The sequence below is a fragment of the Amyelois transitella genome, chromosome 30, assembly GCF_032362555.1.
Source record: "Amyelois transitella isolate CPQ chromosome 30, ilAmyTran1.1, whole genome shotgun sequence".
NCBI classification, from domain to species: Eukaryota; Metazoa; Arthropoda; class Insecta; order Lepidoptera; family Pyralidae; genus Amyelois; species Amyelois transitella.
Window position 1 is genome coordinate 1,883,822 of NC_083533.1, and position 18,683 is coordinate 1,902,504.

The window sequence follows — 18,683 nt, forward strand, 5'->3', positions numbered from 1 at the left end:
TAAGGAAAATACGAGACAAATATCACAGACTGAGGCAGACCCAAAGTTAGTTCGAGACTTGTGTTCTTACTAATTGGTGGCAGCAGTGGGATCTGACAATATCTACTAAATGGTGACAGCAGTGGGATAACACACAATTTACCTTAGTATAGTTTCATGCTAATTTGGTCGCATAAGTAAAACATCAAATAAGATATAAGCTAATAAATTTTTGAATTTTTCCAGTTAGTAGACTTCTTTCTCCTGGTTAAAGTAGACTTATCTCACCTCAGCATGTCCAGCCCAGGCAGCAGCCCTAAGGGCGCTCCAGCCGTCGGCATCGTTAGCGTCAGGCCTCGCGCCCGCTGATAGCAAGGCGGCGCAGCACAGAGCGCGGCCGGCGCGGGCGGCACAGTGCAAAGCAGTGCCGCCTATGGAATCTGTGGCTTCTACTAGGTGAGGGTAGCGCTGGAAAATGATAAAAATAAATATTATTTTACATCTTATAGTCTTTTAGAATGGTATCATTGCACATCTCTCTGTGGATATGAGATGCGAGGAAACATACCTATACTTTCACATTGGCATAAAAGAAACGAAAAATAAACAACATTGTTTAAATTTATAAAGTTATTTTTTTATATTTTATGCTCCTTTACATTCTTATAGATGAATGATCTATCTTTATAAATCAAAAGGTTTCATTTAAACTTAAGTTTAAATTATTGTGTATCATTCATACACAAAAACAAATGTCTTTCTTCCTTCTTACCTTGAGCAAAGCGGTAAGAGCTTCGTCATCGCCTTTCGTAGCCAACTCGAACACCAGATTTGGGTCCAGGACTACCGGTTCTTCTACAGCTTCTATAGGATCATCTTCCATTGGTTTCTCGGCTGTCAGCTGTAAGAAATGAAATCTTGTATATAAAATTCTCGGGTCACAAGGTTCGTTCCCGTACTCCTCCGAAACGGCTTGACCGATTCTCATGAAATTTCGTGAGCATATTGAGTAGGTCTGAGAATCGGCAAACATCTATTTTTCATACCCACTAAATGCAAAACAACGTTTGCCGGAACAGCTTAAAGCTTAGAAAGTTTTGCGTAGCGAAAGATATTTTCACAAAATCTCTGCCGTGCCGTGTGTTTACCGGCACTTTAGAATAGGACCATACCATCTCTTTCCCATGGCTGTCGTATAAGACGACTAAGGTATTCCCTTAGTCGTTTTATACGGCAACGGAGTAAATTAATCTAGAACAGCGACTGGTAGCGAAAAAAAAACATAGTGTTTGCCAGCTGTTTCTCTTCCTGTGTAGATTGTACAAGTCAATCAAGGGAAAGGCTCATAAACTTGGGATTCGAGGATGGACTGAACACTCCTCAAAACGGACACTCTACCCAAAAGGGTGGTGGTGCTTCGCCCTAGCAAATCGACCACAAGTAAGAGAAGATGGACCTGGTTAAAGTCTACTTTAACCAGGAGAAAGAAGTCTACTAACTGTCTTAATGTAAACCTTCATTACTTACTTAATCAAGCTTGACACATACAGTTTATCATGTCCTGTAATTCCTCGGACACTTTACATACATACATATGGTCACGTCTATATCCTTTGCGGGGTAGACAGAGCCAACAGTCATGAAAAGTCTGAATGGCCACGTTCAGCTTTTCGGCTCAATGATGGAATTGAGATTCAAATAGTGACAGTTTGCTAGCCCATCGCCTTAAAAAAGAATCCTAAGTTTGTAAGCCTATCCCTTAGTCGCCTTTTACGACATCCATAGGAAAGAGATGCCAGTGGTCCTATTTTTTTTTGTATTGGTGCCGGGAACCACACGGCACACTCGTACACTTTAGCTTACAAATATTATCTACTACCATTGAAAACTATCATAACTAAACTATCTTGTTATGAATGTGGACGAAGCGAAGGTAGTGTGCAGAGATCGTGGCAAGTGGAAAGAGGTAGCCTCCGCCTACCCCTTCGGGAAAGAGGCGTGATTTATACATACATATAATCACGTCTATATCCCTTGCGGGGTAGACAGAGCCTACAGTCTTCCGGGAAAGAGGCGTGATTTTATGTATGTATGTATGTCCTATTGAAAACTCACCAACTCATTCTGCTGCGCCGGAATTGAATCGCATCTGGTCAGTTCCAACAGCGTGTTGTACACTCTCCTGTCACGCGGCCATCGGGGCGCCGTCTCGCCGGACACCAGCTCGGGCATTATGGATTCTATTGTCGATTGCTCGGCTGTTAAGAACAAAAAAAAAAAATTGTAAGTACATAGATACATACATATAATCACGACTATATCCCTTGTGGGGAATATAGAGCTTGAAAATACTGAAAAGCCACGCTCAAAAGCATGGATAAATGATGGAATCGAGATTAATTTAAATAAATTTTATAATTCCTTGCGGGGTAGACAGAGCCAGCAATCTTGAAAGGCTGTCAGGCCACGTACAGCTAATGATAGAATTGAGATTTAAATAGTGACAGGTTGCTATAGTAGAACCGCCTAAATGAGTCCTCGCCCGCGGAGTACAGGGGCGCGGGGGTATGACGACGAAGGGGAACGAAAGAGGTGCGGGCGGCGGTCGAGCGTAGCGTGTAATACAAGGGGCGAAATGTTACTGGACATTTCTTGAGATATGTGACGTCATAGTGGTTAGCGGCAAACAGGTGAAGATTTTTATTAAAAAAATAATAATGGCTATACAAAATTTGAATGAAACAACTGTAAACTATACAACGTGTTCCTTTTGTTATCCCATAACTCCATGGTATCAACGAGACCACGTACATGAATTAAATAGCATAAGCATTTTTCGATTATTGTTATTTTCAAATTTTTATTTTTCATACAAAACAATTCGATAAAAATGTGATTTTATGATATATAGGTATGATATGTAGGTAAAAAAAAGGTAATAAAGTTATGTATGTAATATTTATTTATGCAAAATTTATCAAAATTATAAATCAATCACTTATGTCCATAATATCACTATCACTGGAACTTGATTCTTCACTTTCACAACAGCCATCATCAGAATCATCAGAATCGTCTTGCACATTAATAATAAAATCAACAACTTCATCTAGGACTCCATCATGTTTGCAATATTCGTCTTCGATTTTAATCACGTGTTTAACACAATTCTCCCATTTCTCTTTGGGATATTCAGCAAATAATCTCTCTAATATTTCTTTTTTCTGGTCCAAATTAGAGTCGATACTTTTTTGTGCTAATTGTCCTTTGATATCACCCCAGACCAACTCAATTGGGTTCAGGTCTGGGTGATATGGAGGCAAACGCAATACTTCGTGTCCGTTTCTTTTCAATACCTCGTCAATTTTGTAAATATCTTCTGTGAAATTACTTTTAATTAATTTATATAAGTCATCCTTTCTAAGTTTTTCATCAAAAGGCACGTTATGTCGTCGTAGCCATTCTTGCATAGTTGGCTTGGTAGAAGCCATAGTTGGCTTTTTCTCTTCTCGAACCGAATGATAAGCTGCGTTGTCCATTACTATGACAGAATTTTGCGGTATATTAGGCATGAGCTTTTCATTTATCCATTTACTGAAATTTGCGAAATTCATAGAATCGTGATAATCACCTGTTTTACATTTGGATTTGAATATCACAAGGGCTCCGTCTACAAATCCAATTTGACCTCCACAATGTACGATGATCAAACGGTCCCCTTTACCAATATGAGATAGAACGCCAAGTTCATCCTTTGATTGCCAACATTTTGAAACGTTATGAGACGCGTTTACATAAGTTTCGTCAAGGTATAAAATATGTCTTCCTTCTCTACGATATTTTTTAATAGTATTTAGGTATTTCCACCTCCACGATGTGATATTTGGCTGTTCGATAAGGAGTTTCCTTTTAGATCCGCATTTCTTAAATTTAAAACCTAGATCATGTAATAATAGCCTTAAATATTCCCTGCCGCAGTGTAATATATTCTCTTCTCTAAGTACAGCGTTCAAAGTTTTCAGAGTAGGTATTTTTTTGAAAATTGTGTAAAACTGAGTGACTTTTCTTCTTACCACTCCTTTTGTGAAATCGTCTATTTCCACTCTTTTTCTACGAACCTGTTTTGGTTTTCTCGGTGATTTAAATCTCTCGTTGTCATTTAATGCTTTCCCTTGTTGTACAATTCTAGATACAGTCTTTTCTGATAGTCCAGTAACTTCTGCTACAGTTTTATTTAAAGGTATATCTTGTTTATATTCATCAGAATTTGGGTCGAGTTTCTTTTTTCTAAAATATTCATATACGTTAAACGCCATTTGTTTGCACTGACTATTAATTCTATGTCCGAAAATATTTCGACTCATCTTGAGAATGTAATCTCATGTATAATTTTCACAAGGCGTCCGCAACTGTCAACACGTGTGATCGCTAACCGCGTAGCGAGCGAACTGAGTTTTTACAAGAATGCGCCCGCCGCCCGCACCTCTCTCGGTCCCCTTCGTCGTCATACCCCCGCGCCCCTGTACTCCGCGGGCGAGGACTCATTTAGGCGGTTCTACTATAGCTTATCGCCTAAGAGATGAATCCTAAGTTTTAGTTTAAGTCCATCTCTTAGACGCCTTTCATTCATGCAACAGGGATTCAAGAAACGGTGTCCTCTTAAAAAAAGTTAAAAAGTTTTCTATCAAAATCTACAGCATCTTAATGATATACAACGAGAGTTCAATTGGGAACAAAACAACGTGTAAGATGCGAAAAGAAGCCTCCTTATGAACACATTTTTAATTATAATTATTGTACGGGAAAAATAACACAGATTGTGTTAGCCTGGAAGTTAGTTCGAGACTTGTATTACGATATACCAACTCAACGATACTATATTTTATAATAAATACTTATATAAATAAACATTCAAGACCTAGGCCAATAAGAAAGAGATTACGACACAAAAGCTTTCCTAAATTTGTACTTTGAAAACTTCTACATAAAATATATCAATAGGCAAAATATATCACCGATACCTGTAATTTATCTGTAACCGAAAGATTTTTGATCATTTGGTACGAAAATCCAATAAAAAAATCACCTTATAATTCATACGACTTCCCAAATAAAATCATCACGAATTGACGCACAATAAAAAAAAACACTAAAAATTAAAACACTACCACACTGACCTACTGAAACAAAGAAACTAACAAATACACAATTACACGTTTTTCCTTTAAAATTAATACACAATGAAAAAATACACTTAAATCTCGTGTAAACAGAATTCAATATACAGTAGCATTATTTATATTTCTTTCGCAACTTTAGCTCGGACGAATTTGTACTGAATTCCTAACAAATAGAGTACAATTTAGATTGAAGTTGAAAAGGTAAACGATAAGGACATTGTTCATATTTCGAATGAAATAAGATAATGTTCCGGTGTACACAAATTAGATAATTTTATCGTAATGAGCTGTATCGTAATCTCGAATAGTTTACTAATAACCTACCCTAACGGTTCACAACTTACTGTTATTGGACGTTTTGTAGTAAATTTTCTTGGAATTTAAGTGAAGAGTAAGTAGTAAGAGATCCTGGCCCTTTCTTTTTTTATCTGTGGATGTCGTAAAAGGCGACTAAGGGATAGGCTTATAAACTCGGGATTCCTCTTGTGGGCGATGGGCTAGCAACCTGTTACTATTTGAATTTGAATTCCATCTGACCATACAGCTGAACATGGCCTTTTTTCTGATCATCTCTCATTACTCTTACTTGCGCTAGTATACTAAAAAGCCACTATGTATACAATATTTTGATTGCTTTCTTTAACTAACTCTAACTAAATATACATACATGCATTAAAAACACGGCGTTTTTTCCCATCAGGGAAGTAAAAGAGGCAGAGAATAAATCCGTCCTCATATCACGACCCCTGCATACTTCCATCCACTGTTTTCCCCACACAAACAACTATATTTATATACGAGGATAATAATTGTTGGGACGTTTCCCTTCATAAATATAATGATCTGGCAATTCCATTAGCTACATGTTTCCTTGTTCTTTTTATAAGGTACATACATACATATAATCACGTCTATATCCCTTGCGGGGTAGACAGAGCTAAAAGTCTCAAAAAGACTGATAGGCCACGTTCAGCTGTTTGGCTTAATGATAGAATTGAGTTTCAAATAATAACAGGTTGCTAGCTTGTCGCCTAAAAGAAGAATCCCAAGTTTAATCGGTCCTATTCTTTTTCCAATGGTGCCGGGAACCACACGGCAACGTCACGTCTTTTTATAAGGTTAATATTCGTAATTGTAAATAACTCAGATATTAACGAGCACGCCTCTATTATAGTAACGGTTTGCAAAACTTTGTCTACCACATTAAAAATGTTTATTCATTATTATGGGACATTTCAACATCACTTAACATATATCTGTTCATTCATACGTATCTTGATCAAATTAAGTACGTCCTGGTAAAGGGTCAGGTCAAAAGTACCCGAAACCGCCGAGCCTGCATGAAGAGAGTTATGAATGTGGATGAAGCGAAGGAAATATGCAGAGATCGTGGCAAGTGGAAAGAGGTAGTCTCTGCCTACCCCTCCGGGAAAGAGGCGTGATTTTATGTATGTATGTATGTTCAACATCACTAAATAATTGTCATATCTTTTGTTTTCACAACATTTGGTTGACGTCAAATAAATAACTTTAAACTAAGTAACTAACTACCGCTTCCAAAGCGACAATACTTTAACACTCTATACATAGTCATGTGAAGGGTTAATAAACTGCGATATGGAATAAGTGTATGGTTAATTTAAACTAAACATTATATTTTAAGATTTTACATACATACATACGTATAATCACGTCTATATCCCTTGCGAGGTAGACAGAGCCAACAGTCTTGTAAAGACTGATAGGCCACGTTCAGCTATTTGGCTTCAAGATAGAATTGAGATTCAAATAGTGACAGGTTGCTAGCCCGTCGCCTAAAAAACAATCCCAAGTATGTAAGCCTATCCCTTAGACGCCTTTTACGACATCCATGGGAAAGAGATGGAGTGGTCCCATTCTTTTTTGTATTGGTGCCGAGAACCACACGGCACTATATATATTTTAAGATTCTTTTATTTCTTATTTACGATATATGAAAGCAGGTTGTCTAAGCAGGGAATGCAACAATCGTTTCGAGGACGTTGTAAAATGCGACAAGAGGATTAGGCTGATAATCGGTAACATTCCAACTGAGTAAAGTTTCTGTTGACGAGAAACGTTAACATTTTCTTGTAGCCGGTGAGTTAGCAAACTGTTCACTATTTCAAACACAATAGGCTATTTGACAACGTTCTAAAAACTATCTTAGGGTATTTATTTGTCTATAAGGAGCCCTACAAAAATACTTTTCTGCCTTTATTACAGCTATTTTATTAAAAAATCGAAAAAGAAAATGAAATATTCAAATATGCCGCCAAAACGCGACTTTTAGCAATATGGCGGCCATGGCATGCAGTGACGTAAATTTCGTGTAAATATCATACAAAGCTTGTTGGTGTTTCGAAAAGTTTTGATTTTCTCTTGTTTTATTTAACTTGTGCCACGTCATATGTGTGAAAATTATTAAAATGAGTTCCTATAAATGTTGTGCAGTGCCTCAATGCACTAATACAACAATAAAATCTCCTACGAAACTGTTTTTTTCTATGCCGATGGATTTGAATATTCGCAAGAAGTGGTTTCAGATCATGATCTAAGATCAGTGGTTACCAAGATATACTTACATTGATGTTTTCACATTCCTCAGTTCGGCAGCATAGAAATCTGGATTTTGAAGAACTGGTCTTTGAAGAAGACAATCCAGATTTCTTCTTCCAACCATTATTGCGTCCACTTTTGGTAGGTTTCGACTGTCAGCTTTCGCGGAATTGGTTTCCATTATTAAATACCTATGTTATCTGAGTAATCCTGAGCGATCAAACACTTATAAAATCTTAAAAAATAATAGCGAACACTAAGGAACGGTGCGATCCACAGTCTGTTTATGGATAATTGACGTCATAATAGAAATAGCCAATCACGTTCGTTTTTAGTCACGTGACAGCTGCATATAAAAACCTAATTTTCTGAGACGGATTTTGTTTAAATAATGCAATATTTTTATCTCGCGTTATTACAAATCGCTCCAAAAAAATAATATTAAGACCGATGTCATAAAAGAAATGTATATTTTTAATACAGTCAAATAGCCTATTGAAGATGGTCTTTATAGACTGTTGACTCTGTCTACCCCGCACGTGATTATATAAATGTATGTATGAATAAACAGATATGTATATGTATGTACAATTAGACGATGAATGAGTTTCTCTAATAAATGAATCATAATTAATGAATGCTCGTGCGTAAACAATTGCGGTTGCAAATATTTCGCGCAATACTTTCTTCGTCGAAAAAGCGTATGACTCAGACTATGTAGTAAAACATAATAAGTCGAAATTAAAAATGTAGATTAAAAATTTTTAAACGTATTTTAAATTTAACTCAGTCTGTGTAACATATCCGTACCTACTTATTATATATTTACTAGAGGCCGCCCGCGACTTCGTCCGCATGGAAACCCTATCAATCCCGCGGGAACTCTGGGATAAAAAGTAGTCTATGTGTTATTCTGGGTCTTCAGCTACCTACATACCAAATTTCATGGTAATCGGTTCAGTAGTTTTTGCGTGAAAGAGTAACAAACATCCATACATCCATACAAACTTTCGCCTTTATAATAGTAGTAGGATTTAACAAACTAACAGTTTATTTATTAACATATAAACTGAGTATGCAGAGACCGTGGCAAATGGAAAGAGGTAGTCTCTGCCTACCCCTCCGGGAAAGAGGCGTGATTTTATGTATGTATATAAACTGATTTCGTAACTCACCTGACACAGACTCCTTCCCTTCTGAATCCGGATCAACTTCTTTTTCTTCAGCCTCATTCTTCTGTAACAAAAAAAAACCAACCTAAAAAATCAACCCTCAATCACACAACTTTCTATGACTTAACGTAATCTTATATGAATTTATTGACAAAAGCATTTTCGAAAATTGTTATCGTATTGGTTCAAATTACGTGCCGTAATATGACTCGCCATAATTATTCACGTTACATTCTCACTAATCTTCCACCCAAAGGTTGACTGGAAGAGATTACTTTAGCGATAAGTCCGCCTTTGTACCATCTATATCTGCTTTGTGTTGTTTTGTATGTTAACACTTATGGTGCAATGAAGAGTTTCATCTATCTGTCTATCTATCTGGAGAGGAGCCCGGTGTAAGCCCTTGACCGTGGATCCTGGATTGGGTGAGTCAAGTATTTACAGAAAGCGACTCCCGTCTGACCTCCGCAACCTTTGCAGGGGAACCTAACTCATATTCAATTAATTATGGTTACTCATGCAGTTGCCTCGACTTTGCAGGTTTCCTCATGATGTTCCCACATTTTTATGTACATAAAGAAGGTGACTTACAAATCATATAACTGATCATGTTTAAAAAATATTGGTTTAAATTACGTGCCGTAACATTTACTCACCATCTCAGCAGTTGTTGTTGTGGTCTGTAATCGGGATCCCTTTCATTCGACTAATTTTTTTGTCCTATTTAGTTGCTTAACGAGTTACGCATACTATTTTTTGTCATAATAGTTTTTTGGCATAATTGGTTTTGGCATACCATTTCAATAGGCATAAACATACTTTAGTTATGCCAATTGAAATAGTATGCCAAAAACAAATATGCCAAAAAACTTTTATGACAAAAAATAGTATGCGTAACTCGTTATGCCATGGCACAACTAAACTATATTTATGCCATGAAAATTATGACACAAAATTTTATGCTAATAGATAGAGAACCAACTGATCATGTCTAAAAATATTGGTTCAAATTACGTGCCGTAACATTTACTCACCATCTCAGCAGTTGTATCGAGTGGTCTGTAATCGGGATCCCTTTCATTCGACTAATTTTTTTGTCCTATTTAGTTAGGCTTAACGAGTTACGCATACTATTTTTTGTCATAATAGTTTTTTGGCATAATTGGTTTTGGCATACCATTTCAATAGGCATAAACATACTTTAGTTATGCCAATTGAAATAGTATGCCAAAAACAAATATGCCAAAAAACTTTTATGACAAAAAATAGTATGCGTAACTCGTTATGCCATGGCACAACTAAACTATATTTATGCCATGAAAATTATGACACAAAATTTTATGCTAATAGATAGAGAACCAACTGATCATGTCTAAAAAATATTGGTTCAAATTACATGCCGTGACATTTACTCACCATCTCAGCAGTTGTATCGAGTGGTCGGTAATCGTTCTCCCTTCTAAGAGCCGATTCCACGTCACATCCGGAATCGATTACCCATAGCAGGAAAAGTGTGTGTAGGTCTAATACTTCGTCGGTTTTATCTCTGTAACCAAACATTAATAAAAAATAAATACATACATATAGTCACGTTTATATCCCTTGAGGGGTAGACGGAGCCAACAGTCTTGAAAAGACTGATAGGCCACGTTCAGCTGTTCGGCTTAATGATAGAGTTGAGATCTAAATAGTGACAGGTTGCTAGTCCATTGTCTAAAAGAAGAAACTCATGTTTATAAGCGCTAAGTCGCCTTTTATGACATCCATGGGAAGGAGATGCGAGTGGTCCTATTTTTAAACGGTTTTATTTAGCTCACCCCGTTTGTTTTATTTATTCTTGGGTCAAATTAAGTAATTCAAATTTCACCCTCTTCCTGTCAACCGATTAATCTGAAATTTTGTATACACTTTGGATTTTGGTGACAATATAATTATGTTTATTCATTATCATTATAAATTCAAGATGGCCGCCGTTACAAAATGGCGGATAATTTAGGTTTCATTAATCCCATCAATATGGGTATCAAATGAAAGGGCTCAACAAGCAGAATACAATATACTATAAAAAATTGAAATCCAAGATGGCGGCCTCTACAAAATGGCGGATAACTTAGGTTTTATCAATCCCATCAACATGGGTATCAAATGAAAGGTCTCAACAAGTAGAATACAATTTACTATTCAAAATTAAAATCTAAGCAGTGGGATAAAATGTAGCCTATGTTACTCCTGAAGGTTAAGTCTATCCCTGTGCCAAATTTCATTCAAATCGGTCCAGTAGTTTTTGAGTTTATTCGTTACAAAAACAAAAAACTAGAAAATAAAAATAGGTAAAAAACTTTTTAAGTTAAACGGTTTTATGTTAAACATACATTGCAATGTTTAATATAAATGTACTAAAAACCAAAAAATAATAAAATAGATACAGTCGTGGGAATTATAAACATATGCATAGACTAGACTAAAATAAAACCGTGGGGCACGTCAATTGTCTACAATCGTTGATTAAAATGTTTGTTTTGTAATGTTACACTATAATTAGGCAGTTGTTCAACCGACAACGATGGACGTGTGATAAGTAGGGCTAGAATGTGGAAACAAGTTAGCAAGCTCGATTAAGCGAGTTTTAGGGTTTCATAATGTTGAGCGAGTAGTACTTTTATCATAAGTTTTGTCGATTAAAGACAAACTACGAGCAGTGAAACGATTCCTCGCTAGCCAGCAAAATAGTAAGTAATTTGCGCACCGTCTGCGGGCCAACTGCCTAACGACGAATTAAACGATTCTTCTATCGCACATTAAGTCTATAATTTGTAGACAATTGACGTGCCCCACGGTTTTATTTTAGTCTAGTCTATGCATATGTTTATAATTCCCACGACTGTATCTATTTTATTATTTTTTGGTTTTTAGTACATTTATATTAAACATTGCAATGTATGTTTAACATAAAACCGTTTAACTTAAAAAGTTTTTTACCTATTTTTATTAGGTGCTGGGAACCACACGACACTGTGGAGAAACAGCTGGAACACACTTTACTTTCTTCGCTTCCAAACCGGCATTGTAGACTATCAAACATACATACATATAGTCACGTCTATATCCCTTACGGGGTAGGCAGAGCCAACAGTATTGAAAAGTGTGATAGGCCACGTAACTCACCCACAATTCTTCTTCTTCATAGATGACAAATGCTGTTCTAAATTCGTCATGTGGTAAATGTAGTTGTGTATCTCCAAAGCTGTTAGCCTGAAGAAAAACAAATAATTATTTTAACATATTTTTCGTTAAAAATATATAAACGGAACAATTCACACAAATTAAGCTAGTTAGTTCGAAACTTTTGTGACAATAAAACAATATGGATGTCATCAAGGTCAACACGATATCAATCATCAATACACGTAATTTTCACTTTGAATTTTGACATTATAAATAGTTTTATATTCATTCAAAATATTATGGGAAAGTCAATTTTAAACGGGAACGTAATAAGTACCAAATTTTTTTTTAGAATAGATATATTTTCAAAATTGGATACAAGGTATCACTTATTGACATCACATCACTTAAATCTAATTATAACTACTACCGCTTCCAAAGCGCATGTGTAGAAGAAGCGGCGAACCAAACTACGCTGCAGCATTTTCACCGGGCGTCAATTTAAAAATATAGATCTCTTAAATCTAAATCGTGGACGAGTGCATATTGTCTACATTAAAAAACTTGCATGAATGTAAAACTAATTATTTCAATACGAATATTTCGTCAAATAAATAAAGATAAAATAAGATATGTACACACTGTACAAATTATGTCAAAATCATATCAAAAATGCACAAGCATTTAAGAGGCCATTATGTCGAGCTCGGGCCACACATGCTTATCATTAATAAAATCCTCCGTGCTGTAATAGGCTTTCCTACTAAGCTCTTCTTTAATATACTTTTAAATTTTCTATCATTCATTTCAAGAAAACTTTTTGGTAATCCTACTAAGTTTGTGAGTATGTCAGGTTGTCAGTATGAATGTTTGTTATTCTTTCACGCAAAAACGACTGAACCGATTACGATGAAATTAGTAGGTAGCTGAAGACCCGGAATAACATATAGGCTACTTTTTATCCCGGAGCTCCCGCGGGATTGATAAGGTTTCCATGCGAACTAGTTTATAAATAAGCAAGTGAATGAAAACAGGTTAACTAAGCAGATATACAAGGAGAGTGTGGAGGGAAAGAAGAAGACCTAGACGAACGTATCTTGATCAAATTAAGGACGTCCTGGTAAAAGGTCAGGTCAAAAGTACCCGAAACCGCCGAGCTTGCATGGAGAGAGGTATGAATGATGATGAAGCGAACGAAGTATGCAGAGATCGTGGCAAGTGGAAAGAGATAGTCTCTACCTACTCCTCCGGGAAAGAGGCGTGGTTTTATGTATGTATGTATGTATGTATGTATGTATGTATGTATGTATGTATGTATGTATGTATGTATGAATGTATGTATGTATGTATGTATGTACGTATGTAACAAACAAACCTCTTAGCGTCGAGCGTGTAATACATGGCCAGGGCCGCGTGGCCGTCCGCCGCGCAGCACAGGTAGCGGCGCGTGCAGTGCTTCACGTCCGCCAGCCACGCCGCGAACGAGTGGTGGAACACCGACAGGTGGCCCGTGCGCCGCTCCACCACCACGATCCTGCGGGGTGGACACGATCTATTTATTTATTATTATTAATCAATCAATCAATTTATTTGTCAAACATAGGTACAAAGTTTTTATTTTATTTAGTTTTTATTTAATTATTTATTTATTTATGTACACAAATTACAAATTAAATACAGAAGCATTTATAACAGTAATTCTAGTACAAAGGTGCTATAATATGTGTTTAAAAAAAAGAGTGGTGGAACAACGACAGGTGGCCGGTGCGCCGCTCCACCACCACGAACCTGCGGGGTGGACACACATATTGCGGGGTAGACAGGGCCAACAGTCTTGGGTAGGCTTATAAATTGGCATTTCTAGTCAATGAGCAGCGCCGCATGTACTATACATATTCATATGGTCACGTCTATATCCCTTGCGGGGTAGACAGAGCCAACAGTCTTGAAAAGACTGATAGGCCACGCTCAGCTGTTTGGCTTAAAGATAGAGTTGAGATTCAAATAGTGACAGGTTGCTAGCCCATCGGAAAAAAAGAATCCCGAGTTTATAAGCCTATCCATTAGTCGCCTTTTACGACATTCATGGGAAAGAGGTGGAGTACTTCTATTCTTTTTTCTATTGGAACCACACGGTTTGAGATACAGAGATACTGTCACATAAAAAATATTGACAGGTGGCCGATGCGCCGCTCCACCACCACGATCCTGCGGGGTGGACATGATCTATAATATGTGTTTAAAAAAAAAGAGATACTGATAACCAGAGATCGGAATAGGTAGATTGATTTTATGTACTTGCATCATGAATTACCATAGAAAGCATAACATGGATAAGCCTCTTTTCCGGGATTCCATTTCAGTACTTCCACTTACAGTAAACTACATTGTCCGCGGGTAACATAGGACTGCAATTGACGTGAACGAAGTTGGGGGAAAACAGCTACCACTAATATATTCTTCATCCCACTTGTAACAATTCCGGAAAAAATCTTAATAATTTACAAATCCCGCAATCCCGGACGGAGGCATGTCCATATTTATATATACATTTCAGTTCATTGACCCCAATTCAATCTACCTATTCTGATCTTTACTGATAACCTAGAGATGTAATATAAAACATGGAAATACACAAGAAGGTGGAAATTTAAAAAAAAAAATCTGAAAGCTTACATGCGACGCTGCTCATTGACTAAAAATGCCAATTTATACATACATACATAAAATCACGTCTCTTTCCCGGAGGGGTAGGCAGAGACTACATCTTTCCACTTATAAGCCAATTTATAAGCCTACCTAATATAAATAAATATATACTGGACAAATTACACAGATTGAGTTAGCCTCGAAGTCAGTCCGAGACTTGTGTTACGAGATACCAACTCAACAAAACTTTATTTTATACATACATATGGTCACGTAGACTACGTCTAAAAAATACCACACATGACACATATAGAAGAGACCTTCGGAAGTGACATAGACAAATGCTGCTCTTTTTCTGAAATTTCCCACGGGGAAGCCCCGCGCAATGACCAGTTTTTATGCAGTCTCATCCACTATATAAGACATTTATGGACCATTTCTTTTGCCACACGTCCAATAAGAAAAACGGGCACGTCAGAGCCAAAATGTAAAATAACGATGCAAACAATACCTTCTAAGTAAATGTAGTCTCCTGTTAAAGTCCTCCCTGGTAACACTGTATTCCTTGGTCAGGAGACATTTGTAAAGCATTTCCTCAGTGACACCGCAACGGGCCGCCAGCAACACGTCCAGAAGGAGGCGGACCTGACAGTATAAAAAATACTATTAGAGAATACAATAACTCTTTATTACACCACAATAAATTGCAGCAAATTCACAATCATGTATTAAAAACGCAATAGCGAAAGGCGACCTTATCACTGAAAGCGATCTCTTCCAGGTAAACCTGAAAAATGTGTATAAAACTTCAATCAGAGAAAAGATGAGAGAATGACAATCATCATCACCAAATTATTATATATAGATAGTAATTTTTGGAAAATAAAAAATTATCTTTATATATCGAGACACACACTAATTCTAATTTGATTGAATTATAATAGGAAGTGTGATTTTTATTAGATGTTGTTTGTGAATTAAATTATAATTTTCTTTAAAGCTGATATAAACTTTCTTGGTCATTTTTATAACACTAGAAATGGTATATTTTGTTTTGGTACAATTACATTTAAATTAGATTCAAGAAATGGAAATAAAATTAAAACGAGTTAAAAAAAAAACTAACATACAAGAAAAGGCTAATAAAATTGGGATTCTTCTTTTAGGCGATTGGCTTACATTTTGTCACTAATTGAATCTCAATTCCATGTTCAGCAGCATGGCTCATATAGCTGAACGTGACTTTTCAGTCTTACCATGACTGTTGGTTCTGTCTACCCCGCAATAAATAAAATAAAAATTAATAAATATATACGGGACAAATTACACAGATTGAGTTAACCTCGAAGTAAGTTCGAGACTTGTGTTACGAGATACTAACTCAACGCTACTATATTTTATAATAAATACATATATAAACATCCAAGACCCAGACCAATCAGAAAAAGTTCTTTTCTCATCATGCCCTGGTCGGGATTCGAACCCGGGACCTCCGGTGACACAGACAAGCGTACTACCGCTGCGCCACAGAGGCCGTCAAAAGGGATAAAACTTCGTAATATCAAATAAATCACTAACCTTAGTGAATCGTCTGCCATGGAACAGCCTCTGCGCCAACCATAAATACAGGCCGTTCAAAGTGCCAGGTATATCTCTGATCTCCCTAAGACCTATGAAGCCGTCAGCCACTCCGTCCAAAACCTGGTAAAAGACATATTATTTTGAACCTTATGTATTTTGATTATTCACGTCAGTGGCTAATTTGTCAATGAATAGAATAGAATAGATTTATTTTCAAAATTGGATACAAGGTATCATTTATTGACGTCACATAACTTAAATCTAATTATAACTTCTACCGCTTCCAAATCGCATGTGTAGAAGAAGCGGCGTAATGGTTTAAAATAATGTAAAAAAAAAGACACAATTGTTTATTTTATTTATTTATTTAATAATAATTTAATTGTTGCCTAGCAACCGACTAACTCCTGGCTTGAGTCTCGTTAAGACGTTAAGCCTTTGTGGCGACATCTATACATCTACACGCAGAGATAAGAGAGAGAGACAGATAAACATCCAAGACCCAAACCAATCAGAGAGAGTACATTTCTCATCATGCCCTGGCCGGGATTCGAACCCTAAGTAAAGGATTTGTAATGTAACAAAATGAAATACACACCTTTTCCAAGTAAAGCAGGCATCCATCGCTTTTAATCCTGAGATGGTCTAACGCCGCAGCCGCCGCGGCCGCTGCAGTAGAATCGCTTGAAACACGAGCTCTGTCAAAAATAAAAATTACATCAATAGGCATCATACATACATACATAAAAAATCATGCCTCTTTCCCGGAGGGGTAGGCAGAGACTACCTCTTTCCACTTGCCACGATCTCTGCATACTTCAATAGGCACACATAGGCATCATGATATTTTTTTTTGTTCCGGTGTTAATTTAGTTTCACAACAACTAAAACCACCTTCTTCTGGTTGGGATTCTTTTTTTAGGCCATGAGCTAGCAACCTGTCACTATTTGAATCTCAATTCTATCATTAAGCCTAACAGCTAAACGTGGCCCGTCAGTCTTTCGAGAATGCCGACTCTGTCTATCCCGCAAGGTATATATAAGTGACTATATGAATGGATCAATTAGGCCTAGTATTACGATCTTTAAAGAGGGCGTGGGTGGCGTTTTTCATAATCATAATCATTTATTCCATGAATATGGTTACCTACATACATACATAAAATCACGCCTCTTTCCCGGAGGGGTAGGCAGAGACTACATCTTTCCACTTGCCACGATCTCTGGTATGGTTAATATGGTCACATACATACAATATAGGCCCCTGTTCCAAATATCATAAAAATTGGTGTAAGAATAAACCTTCCGAGCCGTTTTTCACAAAATTTAGCAAAAAGATAGAATGGACCTTCAGTTTGCATCTTCAGAACTTTGCTCAGGAAATTTCCACAGGTATGGGAAAAACGGGAATTTGAATTTCCACGGGCGGTGCTGCGATTAACATTTCGCTAGGAAATGTTTCATTGTTCACTAAAGGAGTACATTACAAATATAAAATATAAAGGCGGGCTTATCCCTAAGTGGCATCTCTTCCAGCCAACATGACAATAAGAGGATCGCATACAAAATTGAAGCACAGAAAAGTGAACAACAGGTCATACATACATACATACATATGGTCACGTATATATCCCTTGCGGGGTAGACAGAGCCAACAGTCTTGAAAAGACTGAATGGCCACGTTCAGCTCAGCATTGAGATTCAAACAGTGACAGGTTGCTAGCCCATCGCCTAAAAACAACCTCAAGTATGTAAGCCTATCCCTTAGCCGCCTTTTACGACATCCATGGGAAAGAGATGCGAGTGGTCCTATTCTTTTTTGTATTGGTGCCGGGAACCACACAACAGGTCATTTAGTATAATTTTAATTCAACTTGAACAACACAAAAAAAGTGCCGTGTGGTTCCCGGCACCATTACAAAAAAGAATAGGACCACGCCATCTCTTTCCCACGGATGTCGTAAAAGGCGACTAAGGGATAAGCTTATAAACTTGGGATTCCTCTTTCAGGCGATGGGCTAGCAACCTGTCACTATTCGAATCTCAATTCTATCATTAAACCAAACAGCTGAACGTGGCCTATCAGTCTTTTCAAGACTGGTGGCTCTGTCTACCCCGCTAGGGATATAGACGTGAACATATGTATGTATGTATGTTAATTCAACTCACCTCAATTTCGGCTCGGCGTCCAGTCTCGCCAACACGTATCTCTGTACGTCAGCGGCGACGTGCGCACGTTGCAACTCGTCCAACGTTATCTTGCGGAACCCTGAAAATTGAGGGACTACATACATATATGATCACGTCTTTATCCCTTACGGGGTAGACAGAGCCAACAGTCTTGAAAAGACTGATAGGCCACGTTCAGATGTTTGGCTTA

At 37.1% G+C, this 18,683-nt stretch overlaps 1 protein-coding gene across 5 annotated transcripts in view; it reads right to left on the reverse strand.

Moving 5' to 3' along the window:
* The window catches only part of LOC106142097 (ankyrin repeat domain-containing protein 50), a 76,516-nt gene that overhangs the window by 27,418 nt on the left and 30,415 nt on the right, over positions 1-18,683 (reverse strand). For 3 of the 5 annotated variants that reach the window (XM_060952870.1, XM_060952871.1, XM_060952868.1), the window contains exons 11-21: positions 18,473-18,572; positions 16,902-17,001; positions 16,301-16,423; positions 15,234-15,367; positions 13,449-13,607; positions 12,074-12,160; positions 10,325-10,454; positions 8,912-8,972; positions 2,095-2,237; positions 752-880; positions 268-447 (exon numbers count right to left, since the gene is read on the reverse strand). In XM_060952870.1, coding sequence (XP_060808853.1) covers positions 268-447; positions 752-880; positions 2,095-2,237; positions 8,912-8,972; positions 10,325-10,454; positions 12,074-12,160; positions 13,449-13,607; positions 15,234-15,367; positions 16,301-16,423; positions 16,902-17,001; positions 18,473-18,572 — 1,346 coding nt within the window. The remainder of the gene's footprint in view (positions 1-267; positions 448-751; positions 881-2,094; positions 2,238-8,911; positions 8,973-10,324; positions 10,455-12,073; positions 12,161-13,448; positions 13,608-15,233; positions 15,368-16,300; positions 16,424-16,901; positions 17,002-18,472; positions 18,573-18,683) is intronic. The other 2 variants (XM_060952872.1, XM_060952869.1) reach the window with 1 other exon arrangement.